Below are 19,576 nucleotides of genomic sequence, written 5' to 3' on the forward strand. Positions count from 1 at the left end.
TAAACGAAAAAGCTAGAATTTTCGATAAACAGCCATCAATGTTGTAGATTATCTCCCCAGTACAGTTATTAGATATAATTGGCAGCCTACCGTGTGAAGACACACAGAACACGTAATTCCCAATATCGCTATGAATCACATGTTTCCACATTATACATAATAACTTTAAAGGAAACGACGTCCATTATCTATGTGTGTCGGCCCTTAAGTCAATTTAGTAGGAAACGGCCTATTTATACATATACTGTATATGCACAGCACGAATATTCGGCAGTGCTTTCCTTGTATTGAAATTTGAATATATATATAAACAGATGAATCAGAATTAGGCACGATTTAATGTTGCCCGTCGGAGATAAAACCTCGTCACTTCAGATAAATGGTTAGGACCAGATGATGGCCATAGAACACCTCACATACACCAAAGACTGCCTTCATTGAATACAATGTACATTCATTTCATTCATGACGTCTCGATTAGGCCGATACATAATCATGCTGCACGCTCGTTCAGCATAACACAGTCAAATCATCGTTAGCCTTCAAAGTGTCATCAACGAAGAAAAACATTTTAAAACACTCAAATAAAAGACGATTAATTAGCGAAATATCTTTTTCAAATATTATACATAAAAATTAGGTATCCTGCTTAAATGAAAAGAAGCAAGTTATGTTGGATTTCATTATTTACACAAAATAATTTTCAATAAAATATAAAATATCAATACTTGATCCACGACGAGCGCCTCAATTACAGTGTTTAGAGAGGAGCTGATAACTTTCACACACCCAATATACCAAAATATCAGAAATTACACAAAACACGTTCCATTCAGTTATAATAATATCTTATCACTTAAAACATGTTGTTCTTTATTTTGAAGATCCTTGAATGTAAAGAATCGAGGAGATTGTTGTGATTTGAATCCAATGGTATATATTACAACCTAGGTTTTGTCTAAGCCTAACGACGTACACCTAATGATTTAATGTCCTCAGTTAGGTTCTGTGTTTTACGGTACATCATATCATTTCACTAATTAAAAGCAAGCTTTTAGTAGAAATAAATCAGCACTACTATTGATTACTCGAGGAAGAAACATATAAATGAGCATGGCAACTCTTGTGATTGCACGTGGAGCTATTAGTGTTATTCTATGTTTGAAAGTACTGTTAGACTTGTTAAGTAATGAAACTACATAACATGAACCTGGTAATACTTGGGGGAGTCACATAAAACTGGAATACCGTAACAGGAGTGTGTGGCAAGAGATTGCACAACCAAAAGGACTGGCTTTATAACCGAGACACTGGCGTCTGTATATTCATGTCATTAATACATCAACTTTTAATCTTTGTATTGCAGCTTCATATGTTTTTGCAATAGACCAAACGACATACTGAAGATGCAAATGAAAGAAAAGTAATTGGAGAAGCATTTCCATAACAACTCTACTACAGTGAAAAACATGTAGTCCATCGAAATTTATCGTCTAAATTGTTAATGAATGTACATTGTACCAAGTACATATATACGTTATAGTCATGGCCCATACACGAACAATTAATTAGTGTGAATATGTATTAATTCAAGATTACTTCGCTACGAAATATACTCAACACAACATGAAATAAATGTATTGAATGAAAATTTAATTGAAATTTAAAAAAGAACCAGTTTGAGACAGAAAAATATTATCTATTCAAATAAAAAAGTATTGTTGTGATAATTCATTGTCATGATATTGTAGAAAACATAATGTTTTACTTACCTATAAATGCCCCTAATGTATTCTGAGAATTAAGAATATTGTTGACAACAGAAAACAACCCTATGCCAGTGTCACATGCTGTATCTTCCTTTTTCAAATCGAATACGACGTCATTGCTTCTCAGTGCTGTCAAACTGGCGTCTGAGTTCAGGTCAGAAACAGCCATTTCGGCAACACCGAACATTTCATTTCCATACGATCTGCTTCCCGAGACGGGTACAAGAACCACCAAACTGACATTGACCTCTGATTTAACCTCGCTGATAAATGATAAGACAAAAGTTAATATCACACAATTTCCAGTTGTGTATGACGTCATTGCCTACTATGGCAAGCTGACATGGATGTTCCGAGTGTAAAAGACTTAATTTCACCAACTTTTGAATTAAATTTGATACTCCTTCCGCAGTATGATGCTAAGTGACAAATCTGAGAGCGTGTAAGTAATGATGGTCTATAATGTATCGATTCCGTTAATGATCTGTGAAATCCAGGTCTTTTGTCTGATTTTAATTGCTCTCTTACAGCAATTATATACACCTTAATATTTATTGATTATAGATGTTCAGTCTCGGCTTATGAAATAATTGACAGTACACTTTAAAGACAGTCCACCAATCGGAGAGTCGAATACCTGTGACACATGGTTAAGACCAGACGCTGGATCCGAGTATTTGTAGCTTTAAGTCGTGCTGTCACACATTACCCATCGTAAGGAAAACGACAAAATAACCACTGCCATCTTTGATGAAATGTAAATCAATTAGTCCCGTGTATCGCTAGCTAATGTTAGTCATCGCTTTTATCTTTTTTTTTCTCGGGGAAATCACCTAAGTACGTTTTGCAAAGCTTTCGAGCCATTGCTCACTAAAGACTATCAGCATTTATGTTCGTCAGAGATCAAATGTGATATCCTCGCTCACTGTCTCTCTTCCATTCGCGTGCATTAGTGCGGCGGATATCCAGACATTTCCGCATACTTGGTGACATGGAGGAAAGGAACTGTGCGCTAGGACGAAGGCTCGCAAAAACGAAATGCATCACATGCTAACGTTAAACGTTCCATACTGGTGTAGGTAGTCGCGTAATGTTTATCAATAACCAAGCCTGTGTACGACTGTTTCTTACTCTTCATAGTTCCTTTTCACGTTGTCTGGGTTTATAGGGTACATAGTTCTACATTGTTTCAATATCAGTGCAATAGACCTTCTATAGTTATGAACCACTATACACCATGAAGAGTGAGAAATCATAGCATGTTATTTAGTATCTAATTATAGCTCTGTAGATGCACCGTGATAACCAGTTAGAGCACAGCAAGTGTGATGATGTGACGTCTTTAATGATGCGCACGATCTGTTTTAGCATTGCAGATCATTAGAAAGGGCGGTTGACGGAAGACAGCGAGAAAGCTAATTGATGACACTAAACATGCTTACCCGTCCTTGAATTGACGGCCCCCTGACACGTGTTGGCGGTTGAATTAGCTGTCCTGAATGTTACAGATACACCAATCGGGTTTAATAGTTCCTATCCATTGGCATTCTTTCAAAATAAGGTAGCTCGTTATTTGCAATTGTCAAGATAAAAATTACACGTGCATGTGTGCAACATTCTACACCTTATCGCCCAGCTCACAACTGTAATATTGTTTGTAGGCAGGTAATAGTGTAGAAATACATACATCAGGTTTTAAATCTGAAATAATAAAAAATATTATTATTTGTTATGATATTCCGTAATTATATATCCAACACGTAGATACATTGCATATTAAACATGCACTACACCAAGCTTCTGTTCCGTTCTATGATAACACCAGTAACTGGTGGCAACATGAATGCTAAGGAACGAAAGGGCCACCATAAGAAGGAGAACAATTTCAATAAATCTATTGATTTTTAATGTTGCAACATAAAAGAAGCTTAAACTGTTTTGTATATTCCCATGATTGGCCCGTGATCTCCGAAAAAAAAAATCATGAATTTGTTATTTTTATTTTATTTTATGTGGTTCGCCTCCTTTATATGTCCGCTCATAGAATCTTGTCAGGTTAGTACGAAGTACACTCATGTCGTGTACGCTCTGTATCTAACCTAGTTATCAGCTATAATCAGGATACAAAAATAAATTCAGAAATAAAAAAAAATAGTAATAAAAATTGATAACATAAAACAATCATGCATATTCAATATCACGAAGGCGTGTACAGAGTTTTGAATTATATCGCCGAGTGGCGATGTAGACAGATATACAATGTAAGGTTTTATTAGCATGGTACGTGTTAGGCCGGGGTCTTTGTTTACGTAAAACAGGAGGATACTTATTATGTACCTCACATATGGTTAACGTTAGATTCTGATAGATATTAAAGTCGATGTGTACGATTTCGTCAGTTTATTAAGTTCGTTGCATGAAATCATTAACAATAAGCGGTATGCAAATTAACTTTTTAACCATATATAATCGTGACCAGGCGGGTGTGTTGTTTTGGTGTAGTGACAGAATGTTTTGGTAAGTTACTATTACAAGGTGACACAATACGAATATACTGCAGCCTCCCAAAACATAGATATCCACATTCTAAACATATGTATATAGGGGGAGTCGTACTCAAATTAATTCAGATTATACAGCTCTCTCGTATCCACACAAAAAGGATCGATAGCAAAACATACAAAACACACCGTAGATTAAAAGGACTTTTTAATAAAGAGGCCTCAATCCTCTAGAACATTAGAAAACGATTTATATATCGAAATTTCAAGATCTGTTAGATGATGGTTATAATAATTACATCTTTATGTCTATTGCAGAAAAAATGTTTTCGCCGTGGAGTTAACGGAACACTTAAAATATCCTCGAATCAATGACATTACAAAATTTGCATAACAGCACAGGACGAGGAATCTTTTTCACCCTACCCGCCTCGATTTCTTGACTGTGGTTGATAATTTGCAGTTTTGCGAACAATATTCTTAAATCCAAATCCTGACTAGAAAAATATGTTTCTTCCTTATAGATGTGTTTAAGTTTATTACCCAGAAAACAAATGCTAATGTTATCTGACTGATTTATCTTGACTATAAAAATGACCTTGAACGTACCTTGTATAGATTCCTTGAATAATCGCTTCAGACTATATTTTAACGTCCTACTAGGATTGTCTTTTTGAGAAATCCTTTTTAAATAGTATAAAGCTTGTGTCTTTATTCAAAAAGGGAAACTGTCCTATTTCAGCCATGGGAGCTTTATTCACTCCATAGTTTCCAACACCCAAAGTCATTTTGCAGAATTTAAAATGAATTTTCTCGAATAATGTTTTATCAAGCATGAAAAATGGGTCTGACTAGAAAATTGAATAACTTTTTCCATAGCCATATGGGTTTATCAGCTATTCCGGTAAGATATTGCTTAATTAAGAATAAAACTAACAAAGTTCCTCAACGGCACATGAAAATTTCCCGTTATCACATAGTTTTGTACCCAAATATTTATACTCATTTCATTTCAACCAATTTTAGTGAATAAATCAAAAGGATTAGGCAACAAGCTAGGCCTATATAAACCCTTTCTTTGTCAGAAACTGAACAAATTAAATTATATACATGTACTTAGTTGATTAATCAACATATTAATTAAACAAACATGGTAAGTAACAAAAAATATTATTAATATGCCATGTACTCCTATGGATATATAAGTTTAGGAATAATTGTACAAGGGAGATAATTCATTAATAGACTGAATAACATTATAGTAGTAAGATAGTAATTAGTTATGTAATATAACAGACAAGTAAGCCACTATTTACGTTTTTGAAGTTTTCTCAGTTTTAACGGGTACATAGTCCAGTGATTCTGCCTGTGTCTGGGACTACGAGAGTCCATAGCCAAATATTGGCAAAAGCCCCTAACACAGGCGAATACTAGATTCGCACCCAATAAAACTGGAAAAAGAGAGTAAAGCTTAGTATGATCATGATCGTGATTTAACATATTAGATACATATAATATATGAATATTTTTTTAGAAGTTCTGATCGCCGTAACTACCCACCATCGCCATACAGGAAGTTTATAAACAATTATAAGAAAATTTAGATATTTGGATAATTTGGATTTTTATACTCATTGATTTGTTCAATTTCTTTGCCATTAAAAAGAAAGGGTTTAACTTTAATAGTTTGTTTTTAGTGATGCTACTCATTTGTAAATTCATCGTTTTCGTTTTTGTTGTATGCATTGATGGCTGCCACTTTGCACAATGGTATTATCTGTTTACCAACCAACACTTACTCTTTATAAACATTCATTTTATACATCGATTAAATGATTTATTGTCACAATTCAAAGCCGATTTTTTTCTTCGCGGTGACTATATTTGGCGAACTCTAAACGACTCTTACCCTCACTCTGACAACTAATCGCACACAAAACTAAGTTTGTTTTCCGTTATGATATTCCTATTTACATGCCGAATAAATACGGATCACCCATTGTTGTGTAAATAGGTTTCCTTAAACATTGTTCACATGACCAATTGAAATATCGTTTTACAGTAGGTGTTATTAAATTGGAAATGCTCAGAATGCGCTTCATGACAGAATCCGTCACTTTTCGAATCTGAATGGTATTGATCCCCAATGGTAAAACAACACGGATCATCCGTTACCGTGTGAACTGCAAGATGCGGCTGTTTTACAGAATTTTTAATTGTTGTATGTACATGAATAAAACAATAGTTTAGTTTCAGGGATTGAAATGTAAATATTTACCGTTTCCGGATGATCATACAGTGTATCAATACAACCTTTTGACGCGCGTAATTTATCAGAAACTTGTTCTCATAACCGTGACGCGATATCCAAATCAATGAAATGTTTAAAACTTCTATCTAAAATGAAGGCCTACTATTTACATAAGCAGACTGAGGTTCGTGCAGTGTGTTAGGTCTGAGACTAATTGGACGTTACATATTCGATTTAATTCCTTAACAAAATACACTAACCTATAACAGCATAAAACTGGACTTTGTTTCCGGCATTGATATGACAAATAAACTGTACGGTGTATATAATAGTTTGCCCTGTAGTTAATATCTAAGGCAAACACTTACTTTCTTCATCCCGGAGCGAATCAAACTTGATAACTACTTTAGATGTGGACACTTTATGCCACGCTCCAAGTTTAGCTGCTTCAACGAAAATATAGCTATCGGATATAAAACAGCGACACCGGTGATAGATCTCTGTTCGTCAATTTGCTGCTAGCGAGTCCACTTATGCCGCATGTCGTATCAACGAGTAACATTTGTGAGATGACAAGAGACGCTACAAGCAAGGCCAATTGTATCGCATACAATACTGTAACATCGATATTAGAGAAGTTTGGTCGAGACACTGCAAGCAAGTACACTTAAAAACTTAAATTTGTCTTCATGTCATTTGAAACAGCATGTTGAGTTCCCAGCTCTATTTTGTATCTACATTGCAACATCATAAATTATCGTCAAATATTTACTTATAACCACAGTTTTCTATTATCAACTTAGAGCTATTACAAATACAAAAGAAATTCATAGTTACAGTATTTTATATGAGGAATGAGAAAATCTTCCATTAAAAATACTGGGTTGGGGAGAGAAGACATATATGCACTGTTGTGTTCATCAAAATATTTCCTAACATATTTAAAGGAAACTTAAACGATATTTATGAACAGTTTAGAAGCCCGAGTATAAATAAAGTAAATTTTATGGCACACTGTATTTAGATATTGCTATAATTATTAGCACAGCGTTCCATGGGCGTCCAGTCTTCCGCACCCACGATGATTTATGAAGCTAGTAAGGATGAATTATACTGGTAATTCTTGATTACAACCTTACAGGTAAATTATACCACAAAGACTTTAAGTGACTGCTGTAAGTGTTATGTTGAGCGGAATACGTTCCTAAACATACAATCAACTTCCATTCGAACACACAAGAAACAGCATGGTACAGTGATGGGTGAGCAATATCACATCGATTGACTTATATTTTGTTCAACGATTATATGAAGATTTTTTTCTCGGAGTTGCCGATGAGATTTTTTTTTCGTGTTGTAAATATAAAGTAAGATTATTATACCTCACGTTCATTTAGAATGATCTGATTGGATTAAACTTGATCACATGACATTGAATAAGTTAGATGTTTCCCCGGAATTGGAAGGCGAGGGATATAACCCCCGAGGGAAATAACCTCAGGGAAATAACCCCGTGGAAATAACCCCCGAGGGAAATAACCCCAGGGAAATAACCCCGTGGAAGCTCCGCACGTGACCAGAGGTTCACGTCATCTGCAACATCAACCAACAAAGGCAACGCTGTTGCTCATTTTTGTAGCCCAACGAATTTAGCAACGTTGTTGTCGGAAATATCTTCATGGGTTCTTTCACCAGCTTTTTTTCTTTTAACTTTGTATGATAAAATAATGATTTCCCTATGTGTCGGGATACATCTAGAATTGTCTACCTGCAAAGAGTTATTTTCTCTCGTGCTTCGCCCTCGAGAAAATAACTCTTTCCAGGGAGACAATTCTAGATGTATCCCTCCACAGAGGGCCATAATTGTATATTATTCAATTATAAAACTTTGCACTTGCTAATATGTTATCGCGCGATGATGTATTCGCGGAGATTTATGAAAAATAAATAAATAAGACAACGCTGCGAATAACTCCACGTCTTACACTGAAGTAGTTAACAATAATATACCATACCTTACTCTGAAGCCATTCTAAGCGTCTCAATGATTTTGCACGAATAGTTGACCGCATTCCAATTTAACAAGAGCTGTTGGAGAACAGCAAAGCTCGCCTATTCAGAAGAAGTTGATGTTCAAGTATTTACTATTTAAACATGGAAATATGACAAATTTACAGACTCAAAAACCCCCTAAAGGACCCCAAATTGGTTGTATTATCACGTTCAGCATCCATACACATTAGGAAAATAAAATCACAAACATTTATGATGACTTATGCTTAAACAATTGACAAAATAGAAACTTGCTCAAAAACGTTAACATGGAAATGTGACAAATTAACAGACTCAAAAACCCCCTAAAGGCGGCCCCCAAATTGGTTGTATTATCACGTTCAGCATCCATACACATTAGGAAAATAAAATCATAAACATGTATGATGACTTAAGCTTAAACAATTGACGAAACAGAAACTTGCTCAAAAATTTTAACGTGAAATGGGACGCCAACGCTGACGCCGACGCCGGGGTGACAACATTAGCTCCCCCTATTCTTCAAATAGGCGAGCTAAAATGGACCCAAATGACAATGAAATATTATATTTTGCTTGAATCAAAATGAACAATGGCGCCATTGATAATTGTCAGTATTGGTTTTGCTATTTTTCTCTCTCCTGTTTTGTTTATTTCATTTCATTTTTTTTATCATTTTGCTTTGAATGGGTCATTGTGGCGTCACTCCTATCTCCCATTTATCATTCATTGTCTAGATAATTCTAATTTCGCCTGCCATCCTTATGTAAAATGCATAGGTTAAATTGTTTTCAAAGCATAATTTGCGCGTTTCAGCGAAATAAAACCCTTTCGATAACGAGCCTACACAATTTCACATGTTTAAATCAATATTCCTTTGATAACTTTATGGCTCGTTACAAAATGCCGTTTTTAAATATTAATAAACACGATTACAGATCAGCTAAATGCTTTATCACATAAAAACAAACTGTCAAACGATATGCACCTACATATGAACATGATGGCCTTGTCAATATCTTTGAGTTTACATACCTTAAGGACATGTGAGCATCAGATAGTCCTACATACTAAACGATATTCAATTCATTAATATATTTCCTTTAAACTTAAATGAGCATTAAACCAGTATTACAAGAAAGTAACTTTGAATTTGTTGGTATCGAAATTTATCAGAGGAATGTTACTTTATTAATCAACGTTTTCAATCGTAGAGATAGGACATAAAAGATATAATGCTATATTACCGATATTGACGCTATAAGTCAAAGACTTTATATTTGAAGAGATCTATGTAAAACACAGATATAAGCTTTGTAAACTGGTAGATAATTGATAAGCCATGATTGATGAATAGTAAAACTGTACATCGTTATAAGTTGTTTACGTGTTTTTTGTAAGCGTTAAGATGTGTCTACTAAATACACTGACCCTTTGTACAGTGTTGGTAGCTACCACAGAACAAACATCCTCAATCATACTGACCAAACTATCAGTTAATCAGCAGCACGCGAGGGTTTAATTGTACCGTGATAAGTGTACGCTCGTTAGTAGGTTAACACGAGACTCTGACCTGGATGGACTGGTTCCACATCCTCGGAAATTATAGTCCTGTAGTGCAATGTCAATACGTCACGGGAAGGTACCGTGCTATAATGTCCAAGTTTGTGGATATATCGTGACGTCTTCCAGTGACTTCCTTTCCATTTTCTCCAACAACTGACACAACAAACAACATAATGACTTAGATACTCATATAAGATCAGAAGGAAGGGGAAGCAACGGGAGAACACAATCATGCTCTTATCCTATTTCATAGCGATCCCATCTAAAGAAAATCCTATGATAAGACGTGGCGCTCCAGAAGTAGAAGCGTTATCTGCTTTATAGACGGCACTCGTCGTGCAAATTGAGGTCAAACCCGAATAAGCCAAACATAAACGAGAGTTGGAGAGAGCGGGGCATGATCTGTACAGTAGATAATATCTTAAAAGAAACCTAATTCAAAATGTGTTGTGTCCAGACCAAAATCCTTCCCCATACTGTATCTTGTACAAGAGTTTCTCACGAAGTAAATATTTGTCAAGAAAACTCATCCCAGACCGACCGGACATGTTTTAACATCAGATTCAACCTGGAAAAGGACGGCCTCTCACGTATACAATGTGTTGTGGATGTCTGTATGTTTTGGGAGACTGCGGTATATTCGTGTTGTCTCCTTGTAATAATGGCACTTTTCCCCCTTTTAGTGAAATGCCATTGAATCATGCCATCGAAGACACCGAAGGACACTCGGCCGATCATATACCGACAACGGGCAAAATTGTTAACGTCCAGAAATGAGATGTATGCAAGCAACGACATTAAAATGTTTCAATTTTATCAAATACCAAAATATCACTACTACCCGTTTAAATAGCTCCGAAGTATTTGAAAATCCCCTCTTAGACGAAACATATCAACAAGCCCCTGATAAAATTTCAAATTTCTCGGCCGACCAAAAACTCAACTTAGTTTTGTAGATTATAAATTCTTGCGATCTCAAGATTTTATAGCATTTCAGCAGCGTCTCTGTTTGATCATAACTACGACTTACTTGATTCGTTGAAGAGCGTGTCTGCAACAATTCTCCTCTAATTAAAGCAGTTCTTGTAGAGTAGAGCCTCTTTAAATAGCGGCTGCCTTCACCCATACTTCTGCGCCAGATCTGCTTTGGTCGACCAACTTTCTGTTTCCCTTGTGGATTCGATTCAAGACCAAGTGTGGTGATAATGTCTACAAAGCGGGTAGTAAGTCTATGCCATATTCCTATTTTGGCCATGTCTCCGTCATCTTTATACACTCTTTATATATGATGTTAATGGTAAAAAAACTTCGGCGGATATCCAACTGATCTACAATAAGAACAAAGACCACACACTGGAGAGATCTTCACTCCAAAGACTGCCTATTGATCATGTCAATGTTTTCTCAGACGTTAGCCTATCCATCCTATGGATCTTACGCAAATTTAAATGTTATCCTTTCTTATATGAAACCATTCTAAATGTCATAGGATGAAACATCCACTTCTTTGGCAACACAATGAATGGGTTGTCATTTCTTATGATTTCCAGATGTTGGTGCAGAATGTTAGTTGAAGTCTGTCTGTCTGTCGTGTTTCAGGTAAAATTAGTTCGTCCCTTCTCCTTTACGTTGTTAGAGTAACCTGATGGCTCTGTAATTTCGCTCAAAGTTCAGTTGATGGCTGAATGTATCGCGATTATGCATATTGAGAGTAATCATGCTCTGTCCGCCATGCTTCTTCTCAAAAATAATAGTTATACCAGACTCCGACATGACGACTTATTATTTTTTTCATACAGGTATGTATTAAAGGTGTTTTTTTTGTCTGGGGAAAGTGCCAGCCACAATGTGACTGCGTTTCCTACTACCTCTGGAATGAGGAACAATGTTAAAGGTGGAGGGTAATATTTTTATCGAGCCAATAAATATTCGTGATTAATCCAAATATTCTTTTGCAGATCAACTTTCATTTCTATATAAATGAAAATTTAGTCCGGTATTCCGTCTATGAGGAATTTGATTAATGATCCAGAAGACTTCCTTAACACCAATATCAACGAACTATATGTAGGCATCCATAACACGTCTCTGGGATTCTAGTTAAGTAAGAAGTCCTCGCACCAAAAAACTTGTTAATCATTTGACAGACAAACTATGGACATGTCAAAAAATAAGAAAGAATTACGCACCATTTTCTTGCCATTCCCGTATTGCATACAATGAAATTCCTTTTCAATACGGAAAAACGGGACATTTTTCCCCAAAAAGATTTATCCAATGTATGTTACATAATTTCACTCTGTAAGTACGAGAATCTAAGTTATATACTAACTTTGTCTAGTGTTCTAAAGGATGCAGAGTATCTTGACCAAGTTCCAGGCATACATTTAGCATTAAAATAAATTTAAGAAAAAAAAGTCTTAACACAAAATACCAGAACAAGGCATTTCTTTCAATCTTAATTTATCTGTGTATCTCATCCAATAGGGTTGATTAACTTTGTCAAAAGAGACAAAAATCACAAAAGCAAGATTCACAAATGTAATGTTTTATTTCTCAATTCCAGTAAGCCCATACAGATTTTACGTTTCTATAATTACTACATTAATCAGATGATATATAACCTGGAAAACAATTTCTAGAAGTTATATCAGAAGCTTGAAAGATTTCCTAGATACTTAATATTGTCTGAAAATAACCGTTATTCATCTGTGTCTGTCCTCTCACATATTAAATACTAAATAGTTATTAAGTTGACTGTAAATGTTAACAGATGATAGGAACAATGATAATAAGTTTTTGTGTCAATTATCTATGTTAAATTCAATTTATTTATGTGACTTAGGTTGAAGAAATTTTCGAGAAAATACGGATGGTGGAAAGTAAAATTTGAAGTCAAATGTACACAATTCTCAATGTAATATTCTCCCAATCTATTGATCAATGAGATTCATATCGTGTAACATAAAAAGTATTTCACATCATTGAGTTAGCATCGTACGTGACAATCGTAATCTTTACAGTACAACAAACATCGAATGACAATTGTTGTAGTTATGAGTCATAACACATATACACACACAAAATTAATGGCATGAAAAAAGGACTTTTCTCTTGTAAAGATTATGAAATAATATCAGATTTTAAGCTGGAAATGAATCGTAATATTCATTTGAAAATCTAATGGATAAGACTTTATTATGAACACAATTTTCCTTTAATGATCATAACGTTTTGGCCAACCTGATGTCTCAGAATAACCATCATATCTATTGAAAATGCAAAGTCTTGGCCACATTCACAGGAAAAGCACCACAGAAAAGCTCCAATCATGGGTCTGTTGTGTTATATACAGCAATTGTTGGCGATGATTGCTCAAGGGCGGAATATTATGGTATATGTTTAGACAAGTACCACTAAACGACACCATTGCCATAATGTGTTATTATTCGTCTCCTGTAAGCACTTATCAGTGTTCTGAGATGACCTATCACAATGGTCCCTTAATAAGGTTATATAAAACCTTCACATACTTACAGTACAAAACTTGCCTCACAACAACTACTCGCACACATTTTACAAAAACAACGTTTCCGTCAACATTCAGGACTCCTCGTTCTCTATATCCTCTCCAGCTTTTTCCGCCTCCTCAGCTAAATCACCGTTATTATTTTCCGATGGCTGGTCTTTTTCCTTTTCCTTGGCCTTCGATTTCTTTTTAGGCCTTTCCGGCTTTTCCACCTTCTCTGTGTCAGAGTAAGGGGCTGGGGAGCCGACTCCAGGGGAATGTTGTTCGTCCATGTCATCATCTGCAAGAGTTAACACAGACAACAGTCAGAGCAGTCGTCACCAACACCGGCACAGCAACACACGTTAGCTCAATCAACACAAGTTACTTTTTGAAATCCAACATGTCATAACAATGACCACACTTACAAATTTATGATTTCACCAAACATTAAAATTATTCCAAATTAGCACTTCAATAACAGAAGGTGGATTTAAGGTAAAACAAGTAAGTGATAATTGTACCCATAAGGAGATATTAGCAGGTCAATGTCCGTCAAATGTCCAGGGTCTTGGGTCAATACTTTCGGCCATACATGTATTTTTCTTGAATTATGTCAGCTATCAGGCACTTGTCTATGGTACAGTTTAGAAATGCATCACAATTTCAAAAAAATAATAATAAAGGAATAAAATGATAGAAAGTCGACAAAACAGGGATGATGACTTGATGAAGGTTGGGTATGGTATAAGAGGGGGGAACTTTGAAGGAAATATGGCAGTCGTTAATAAGTTAAAGGGTTAGTAGGGGTTATAAAGAATAGAAATATAGTTATCAATAACGGGTTCATATCGGAATGGGTCGGATGACAGAATTCAGTTGGTTGTAGTTTTAATTCCAAAAGAAAGAAAAAAATTAAAGGGTGCAAACTGATGGATGACAGGGTTATAGTATGGGTTTAAAGATTATAGTTTTCATTCCAAAAGGATAAAAGTCATGAAAGGGTGAACTGATGAATGATTGTATGATCGTATAATGAATGATTGTATGATCGTATAATGGGTTAAAAGAGAGAAAAGATTAACAGATAAGAAAATCGTTACTGTATCTGCTTATCTTACTCCTGGACTAATGTTTAGAATAACCTCCATCAGAAGTCAGAAATATTTACATAAATGTGATCAGTATTAATCAGTTTGCGTGCCTAACAAAAGCGGATCGTGTCTGCAGCAGTAGAGATGTGATGTCTACCACAACAAAGGGGAAATACAGGTAAAATACAGCCTCTATCAATTTCATCACCAAACTTTCTAACCCAACGACCCATCCAGTCTTGTAATTGATTTTCCCCATCAATCTTTATGGAAGGCGACAAAGATTTGTAGCTAGCTATGAAGTGGGAAGAAGCATTAGATGTATAGTTTCACTTCTAAACTACAAACCCGGATAATAGTTATTGCCATGTATCTATAACTTAAGGACATGTGCACTGCAGAATCATGTGACCAAGCAAAGCAGAAAGAGGTGTGCATGTTCTTCAGTGAATTTCTTATTGTTCTTTTTCCAGTGCATTTTGTCTAGGCACTGATGTATGTATAGCCATCTGGTTATAAATATAGTCTTGATGAGAAGTTCGCAGATAAAAATATGTAAATGATCCAGACAAGGTTTTATCCCTATTTTCAAATCGTTTTATAGAACATGATGTGCCAGCGTGAAGTTTAATCTGCTCTTTTTTAGAAAAGCATGTGTACAAAACCATTTTTCAATATTTAACTTAAAAAGTGAACTTTTAAAAAGCAGTTTGTTACTCTAGTCAAGCAGTTACAAAAAAAGGGTTGTGGTCAATATCTGTAATGTCCTATTTAATGATAAGTTTACTTAACAAATTATCCATAAGCTGAAATATTTCAAAGCTCAATTAAGATATAAATTAGGAGATCAACGCTAATTATAAAAGATTTATCCACGTCCAATACTATCAATTCGGATGTATTATCATAATATTATCTGACATTTCAAATATTTTCACTAGGAAGTAATTGGCTGCTGTGTTTGCACTCAGTGTCAAGTTCTCATACCATATGTTTGCACACTAGTGACCAGCTCAATGATGGTGCTAACTTAATAAGGTCCTATGTTTGCACTCAAAGCGTTCATTCACACACAAGTATTAGAATGTTGGTTAATTTGTCAAGAACAACCTTATCAATAGAAGACAATAACAAAAGCATGAAATACATTAATCTCAACAACATATCTTCTTTTACATAAGTTGGGAATGATGTTCACTTCACCACGTCCGTAAGGTATGAAATCTGATCTTGAATAAGAAGGATGGAAAAGAAATTGAATTGAAACGTGTGGTCTATGAAAATTAACAACCCAGATAGTGAAAACGGGATCTTAATGCACTCAAGACAACGTTGCTATGTCATCCTACTGCCTTATTGATTACGGAAATAAAATACTAGAATGGAAATATTGTTTTACAAACTAAAATGATATTGGTTGTCTCATAGACGTTAAAATAGTATTTTATCTGATATTTTTAGTTGTTATACAGAAAACTCGCAACGTTTCTTAATGTAAAGCGTAGAAATCCGGTAAAATAGATGGTTTAAGTATGATACCATTCACGACTAAAATAACTGAAAATTCGCATAAATCTTGATTGAAATAATAGTCAGATGGTTGAAATCCTAATAAGCAAATCAGAAATGGTTCCTATAGAGTCGTTGTTACTAGCGAGATCAGAAGTCGAGGTAACAACACAGGTTATCATATAGCTTTAACATATAATGTAGTAACTAGATACTTATCAGTCATTCTACAGCCATTGTAATAAGACGGAACTGTTGTGATAAAAACACGACTACTTTTCGGTAATGTAAGGGCTAGTTACGAATCAGAAACCATAATCGTACAGTAATCGATCGTATAAACAATCGGTTTAATGGTCAGTAATGTTAGGGCTAGTTACTAATCAGAAACCATAATCGTACAGTAATATATCATATAAGCAATCGGTTTAATGGCCAGTTACCTTTGTAACTAGCGATTAAAATGATTGCTTGATTGTTAGAGAGTAATGATATAATGATAAGTTAACACAAAATAAACCTTTTTCTTTTTCAAAATACGAAACCTAAAGCATTCATTAATTGTGTACTATGTATGCATATAGCGACGTATCGCACTCTTGATCTGTCGTACGGCAAATTGCCTAACCAAGGATCACTATCATCTACGTTCTTGGCATATAAAAAACTAAAACAAATAGTTGTGACATTTTACGAACTTGTATAGTTGTTATTTTGTATAATGTGTGTTTTAATGACCATTTCCACAAGTCTTTGCTTTCTGACTTACAGACGTGTGACAATGACACACACGTGTAAATGGCATGTGCCGTAGCCTTTATATCTTATACCATAGACGATGAATTCGAATAGATTCACATACATTTAAAATTCTTATTAATTTTGTGAGTATTATCTCACTTTATTGTATCCGATACTCATAGCGATATATCCTGCATGCGAAACAAGTAAGGTATCTACAGCATACGTTTAATGGTCAGTAATGTTAGGGCTAGTTACTAATCAGAAACCACAATCGTACAGTAATCGATCATAAAAGCAATCGGTTTAATGGCCAGTTACCTTTGTAACTAGCGATTAAAATGATTGCTTGATTGCTAGAGAGTAATGATATAATGATAAGTTAACACAATGTGCTAAAAGACTTCGTTACCTAACAGAAAGGGTTGCTATAGTCATGGATGGGAATTAGACTAGGGTTGACACAAAGGCTAAAGAATCCTGTGGCTCTAAGTAGTACAGGTTTCTGTAGAAACAGGGTAAGTAACCAGAAAGTGTTTATAAAGACAATATTACTAACCAGAAGGAGTGCTACAGAACCATAGTTACCAATAATCAGGAAAAGTTGTTTTCTTCGTAGAACCATGTAATTACCCAGGTCTCCTATATATGAACAAAATTTACTTACTAGGGAAGGGTTGCCAAAAAGCTAGAGTGACTAGCCATAAAGAATTTTTATATTGCCATGGTTTCTGGCATGACATTGTTACTATAGAGTCATGATTTCTGACCTGAAGGGGTTATGGTTGATATAGTCATGTCACTATCCAGAAAGGACAGCTTAGGTGTCATGTCCATTTTACATGAAATGTTTATCCTAAGGACCTAAGTAACTTACCAAGGAAGGTTGCTATAAAACAATAGTATTAAACCAGAACGATTTCTATAGTGTCACATTAAGGCTATAATAAGACATTGAAATAGAGCCAAATATCACCAAAACAAGTTGGTATTGACATGTTTTCTGAACCAAATGATTTATGTAGCAATAGTTCTTGACCAGAAAAGTTGTGATATAGCCATTGTATCTTGAATGGTTTATGTATCTATAGTTTCTTTCTAGAGTGAGTTGATATAGGGCCATGATTTCTGTCCATAAATGATACCTCTAGGGTCATGATTTCTGTCTATAAAGGATAGTTATAGGGCCATGATTTCTGTCCATAAAGGGTACCTATAGGGCCATGATTTCTGTCCATAAAGGGTACATATAGGGCCATGATTTCTGTCCATAAAGGATAGCTATAGGGCCATCATTTCTGTTCATAAAGGGTACCTAAAGGGCCATGATTTCTGTACATAAAGGGTACCTATAGGGCCATGATTTCTGTACATAAAGGGTACATATAGGGCCATGATTTCTGTCAATAAAGGGTAACCATAGGGCCATGATTTCTGTCCATAAAGGGCAGCTATAGGACCATTATTTCTGTCCATACAGGGCACCTATGGGGCCATGATTTCTGTCCATAAATGATATCTCTAGGGTCATGATTTCTGTATATAAAGGATAGTTATAGGGCCATGATTTCTGTCCTTAAAGGGTACCTATAGGACCATGATTTCTGTCCATAAAGGATAGTTATAGGGCCATGATTTCTGTCCATAAAGGGTACCTATAGGACCATGATTTCTGTCCATAAAGGGTACCTATAGGGCCATGATTTCTGTCCATAAAGGGTACATATAGGGCCATGATTTCTGTCTATAAAGGATAGCTATAGGGCCATGATTTCTGTCCTTAAATGGTACATATAGGGCCACGATTTCTGTCAATAAAGGGTACCCATAGGGCCATGATTTATGTCCATAAAAGGCAGCTATAGGACCATGATTTCTGTCCATAAAGGGTACCTATAGGGCCGTGATTTCTGTCAATAAAGGGTACCTTTAGGGTCATGATTTCTGTCCATAAAGGATAGCTATAGGGTCATGATTTCTGTCCATAAAGGGTAGCTATAGGGCCATGATTTCTGTCCATAAAGGGTACCTAAAGGGCCATGATTTCTGTCCATAAAGGGCACGTATAGGGCCATGATTTCTGTACATAAAGGGTAACTATAGGGCCATGATTTATGTCCATAAAAGGCAGCTATAGGGCCATGATTTCTGTCCATAAAGGGTACCTAAAGGGTCATGATTTCTGTCAATAAAGGGTACCCATAGGGCCATGATTTCTGTCCATAAAGGGCAGCTATAGGACCATTATTTCTGTCCATACAGAGATACAGAGCAGAGATACAGAGCACCTATAGGGCCATGATTTCTGTCAATAAAGGGTACCTATAGGGCCATGATTTCTGTCCATAAAGGGTACCTATAGGGCCATGATTTCTGTCCATAAAGGGCACCTATAGGGCCATGATTTCTGTCCATAAAGGGTACCTATAGGGCCATGATTTCTGTCAATAAAGGGTACCTATAGGGCCGTGATTTCTGTACATAAAGGGTACCTATAGGGCCATGATTTATGTCCATAAAAGGCAGCTATAGGGCCATGATTTCTGTCCATAAAGGGTACCTAAAGGGCCATGATTTCTGTCAATATAGGGTACCCATAGGGCCAT

The 19,576-nt window shown here is 35.5% G+C and overlaps 2 protein-coding genes across 5 annotated transcripts in view; both read right to left on the bottom strand.

Moving 5' to 3' along the window:
• The window catches only part of LOC138320605 (atrial natriuretic peptide receptor 2-like), a 40,862-nt gene extending 37,463 nt beyond the window's left edge, over positions 1-3,399 (bottom strand). The window contains exon 1 of the mRNA XM_069263700.1: positions 1,773-3,399. Coding sequence (XP_069119801.1) covers positions 1,773-2,091 — 319 coding nt within the window. The 5' untranslated portion in view covers positions 2,092-3,399. The remainder of the gene's footprint in view (positions 1-1,772) is intronic.
• Positions 3,400-12,650: 9,251 nt separating this feature from the next.
• Positions 12,651-19,576, bottom strand: part of LOC138320610 (SWI/SNF-related matrix-associated actin-dependent regulator of chromatin subfamily E member 1-like) — a 53,485-nt gene continuing 46,559 nt past the window's right edge. For 3 of the 4 annotated variants that reach the window (XM_069263707.1, XM_069263704.1, XM_069263705.1), the window contains one exon: positions 12,651-13,927. In XM_069263707.1, coding sequence (XP_069119808.1) covers positions 13,722-13,927 — 206 coding nt within the window. In that variant the 3' untranslated portion in view covers positions 12,651-13,721. The remainder of the gene's footprint in view (positions 13,928-19,576) is intronic. The other variant, XM_069263706.1, reaches the window with a different exon arrangement.

The sequence above is a fragment of the Argopecten irradians genome, chromosome 4, assembly GCF_041381155.1.
Source record: "Argopecten irradians isolate NY chromosome 4, Ai_NY, whole genome shotgun sequence".
Classification (NCBI taxonomy): domain Eukaryota; kingdom Metazoa; phylum Mollusca; class Bivalvia; order Pectinida; family Pectinidae; genus Argopecten; species Argopecten irradians.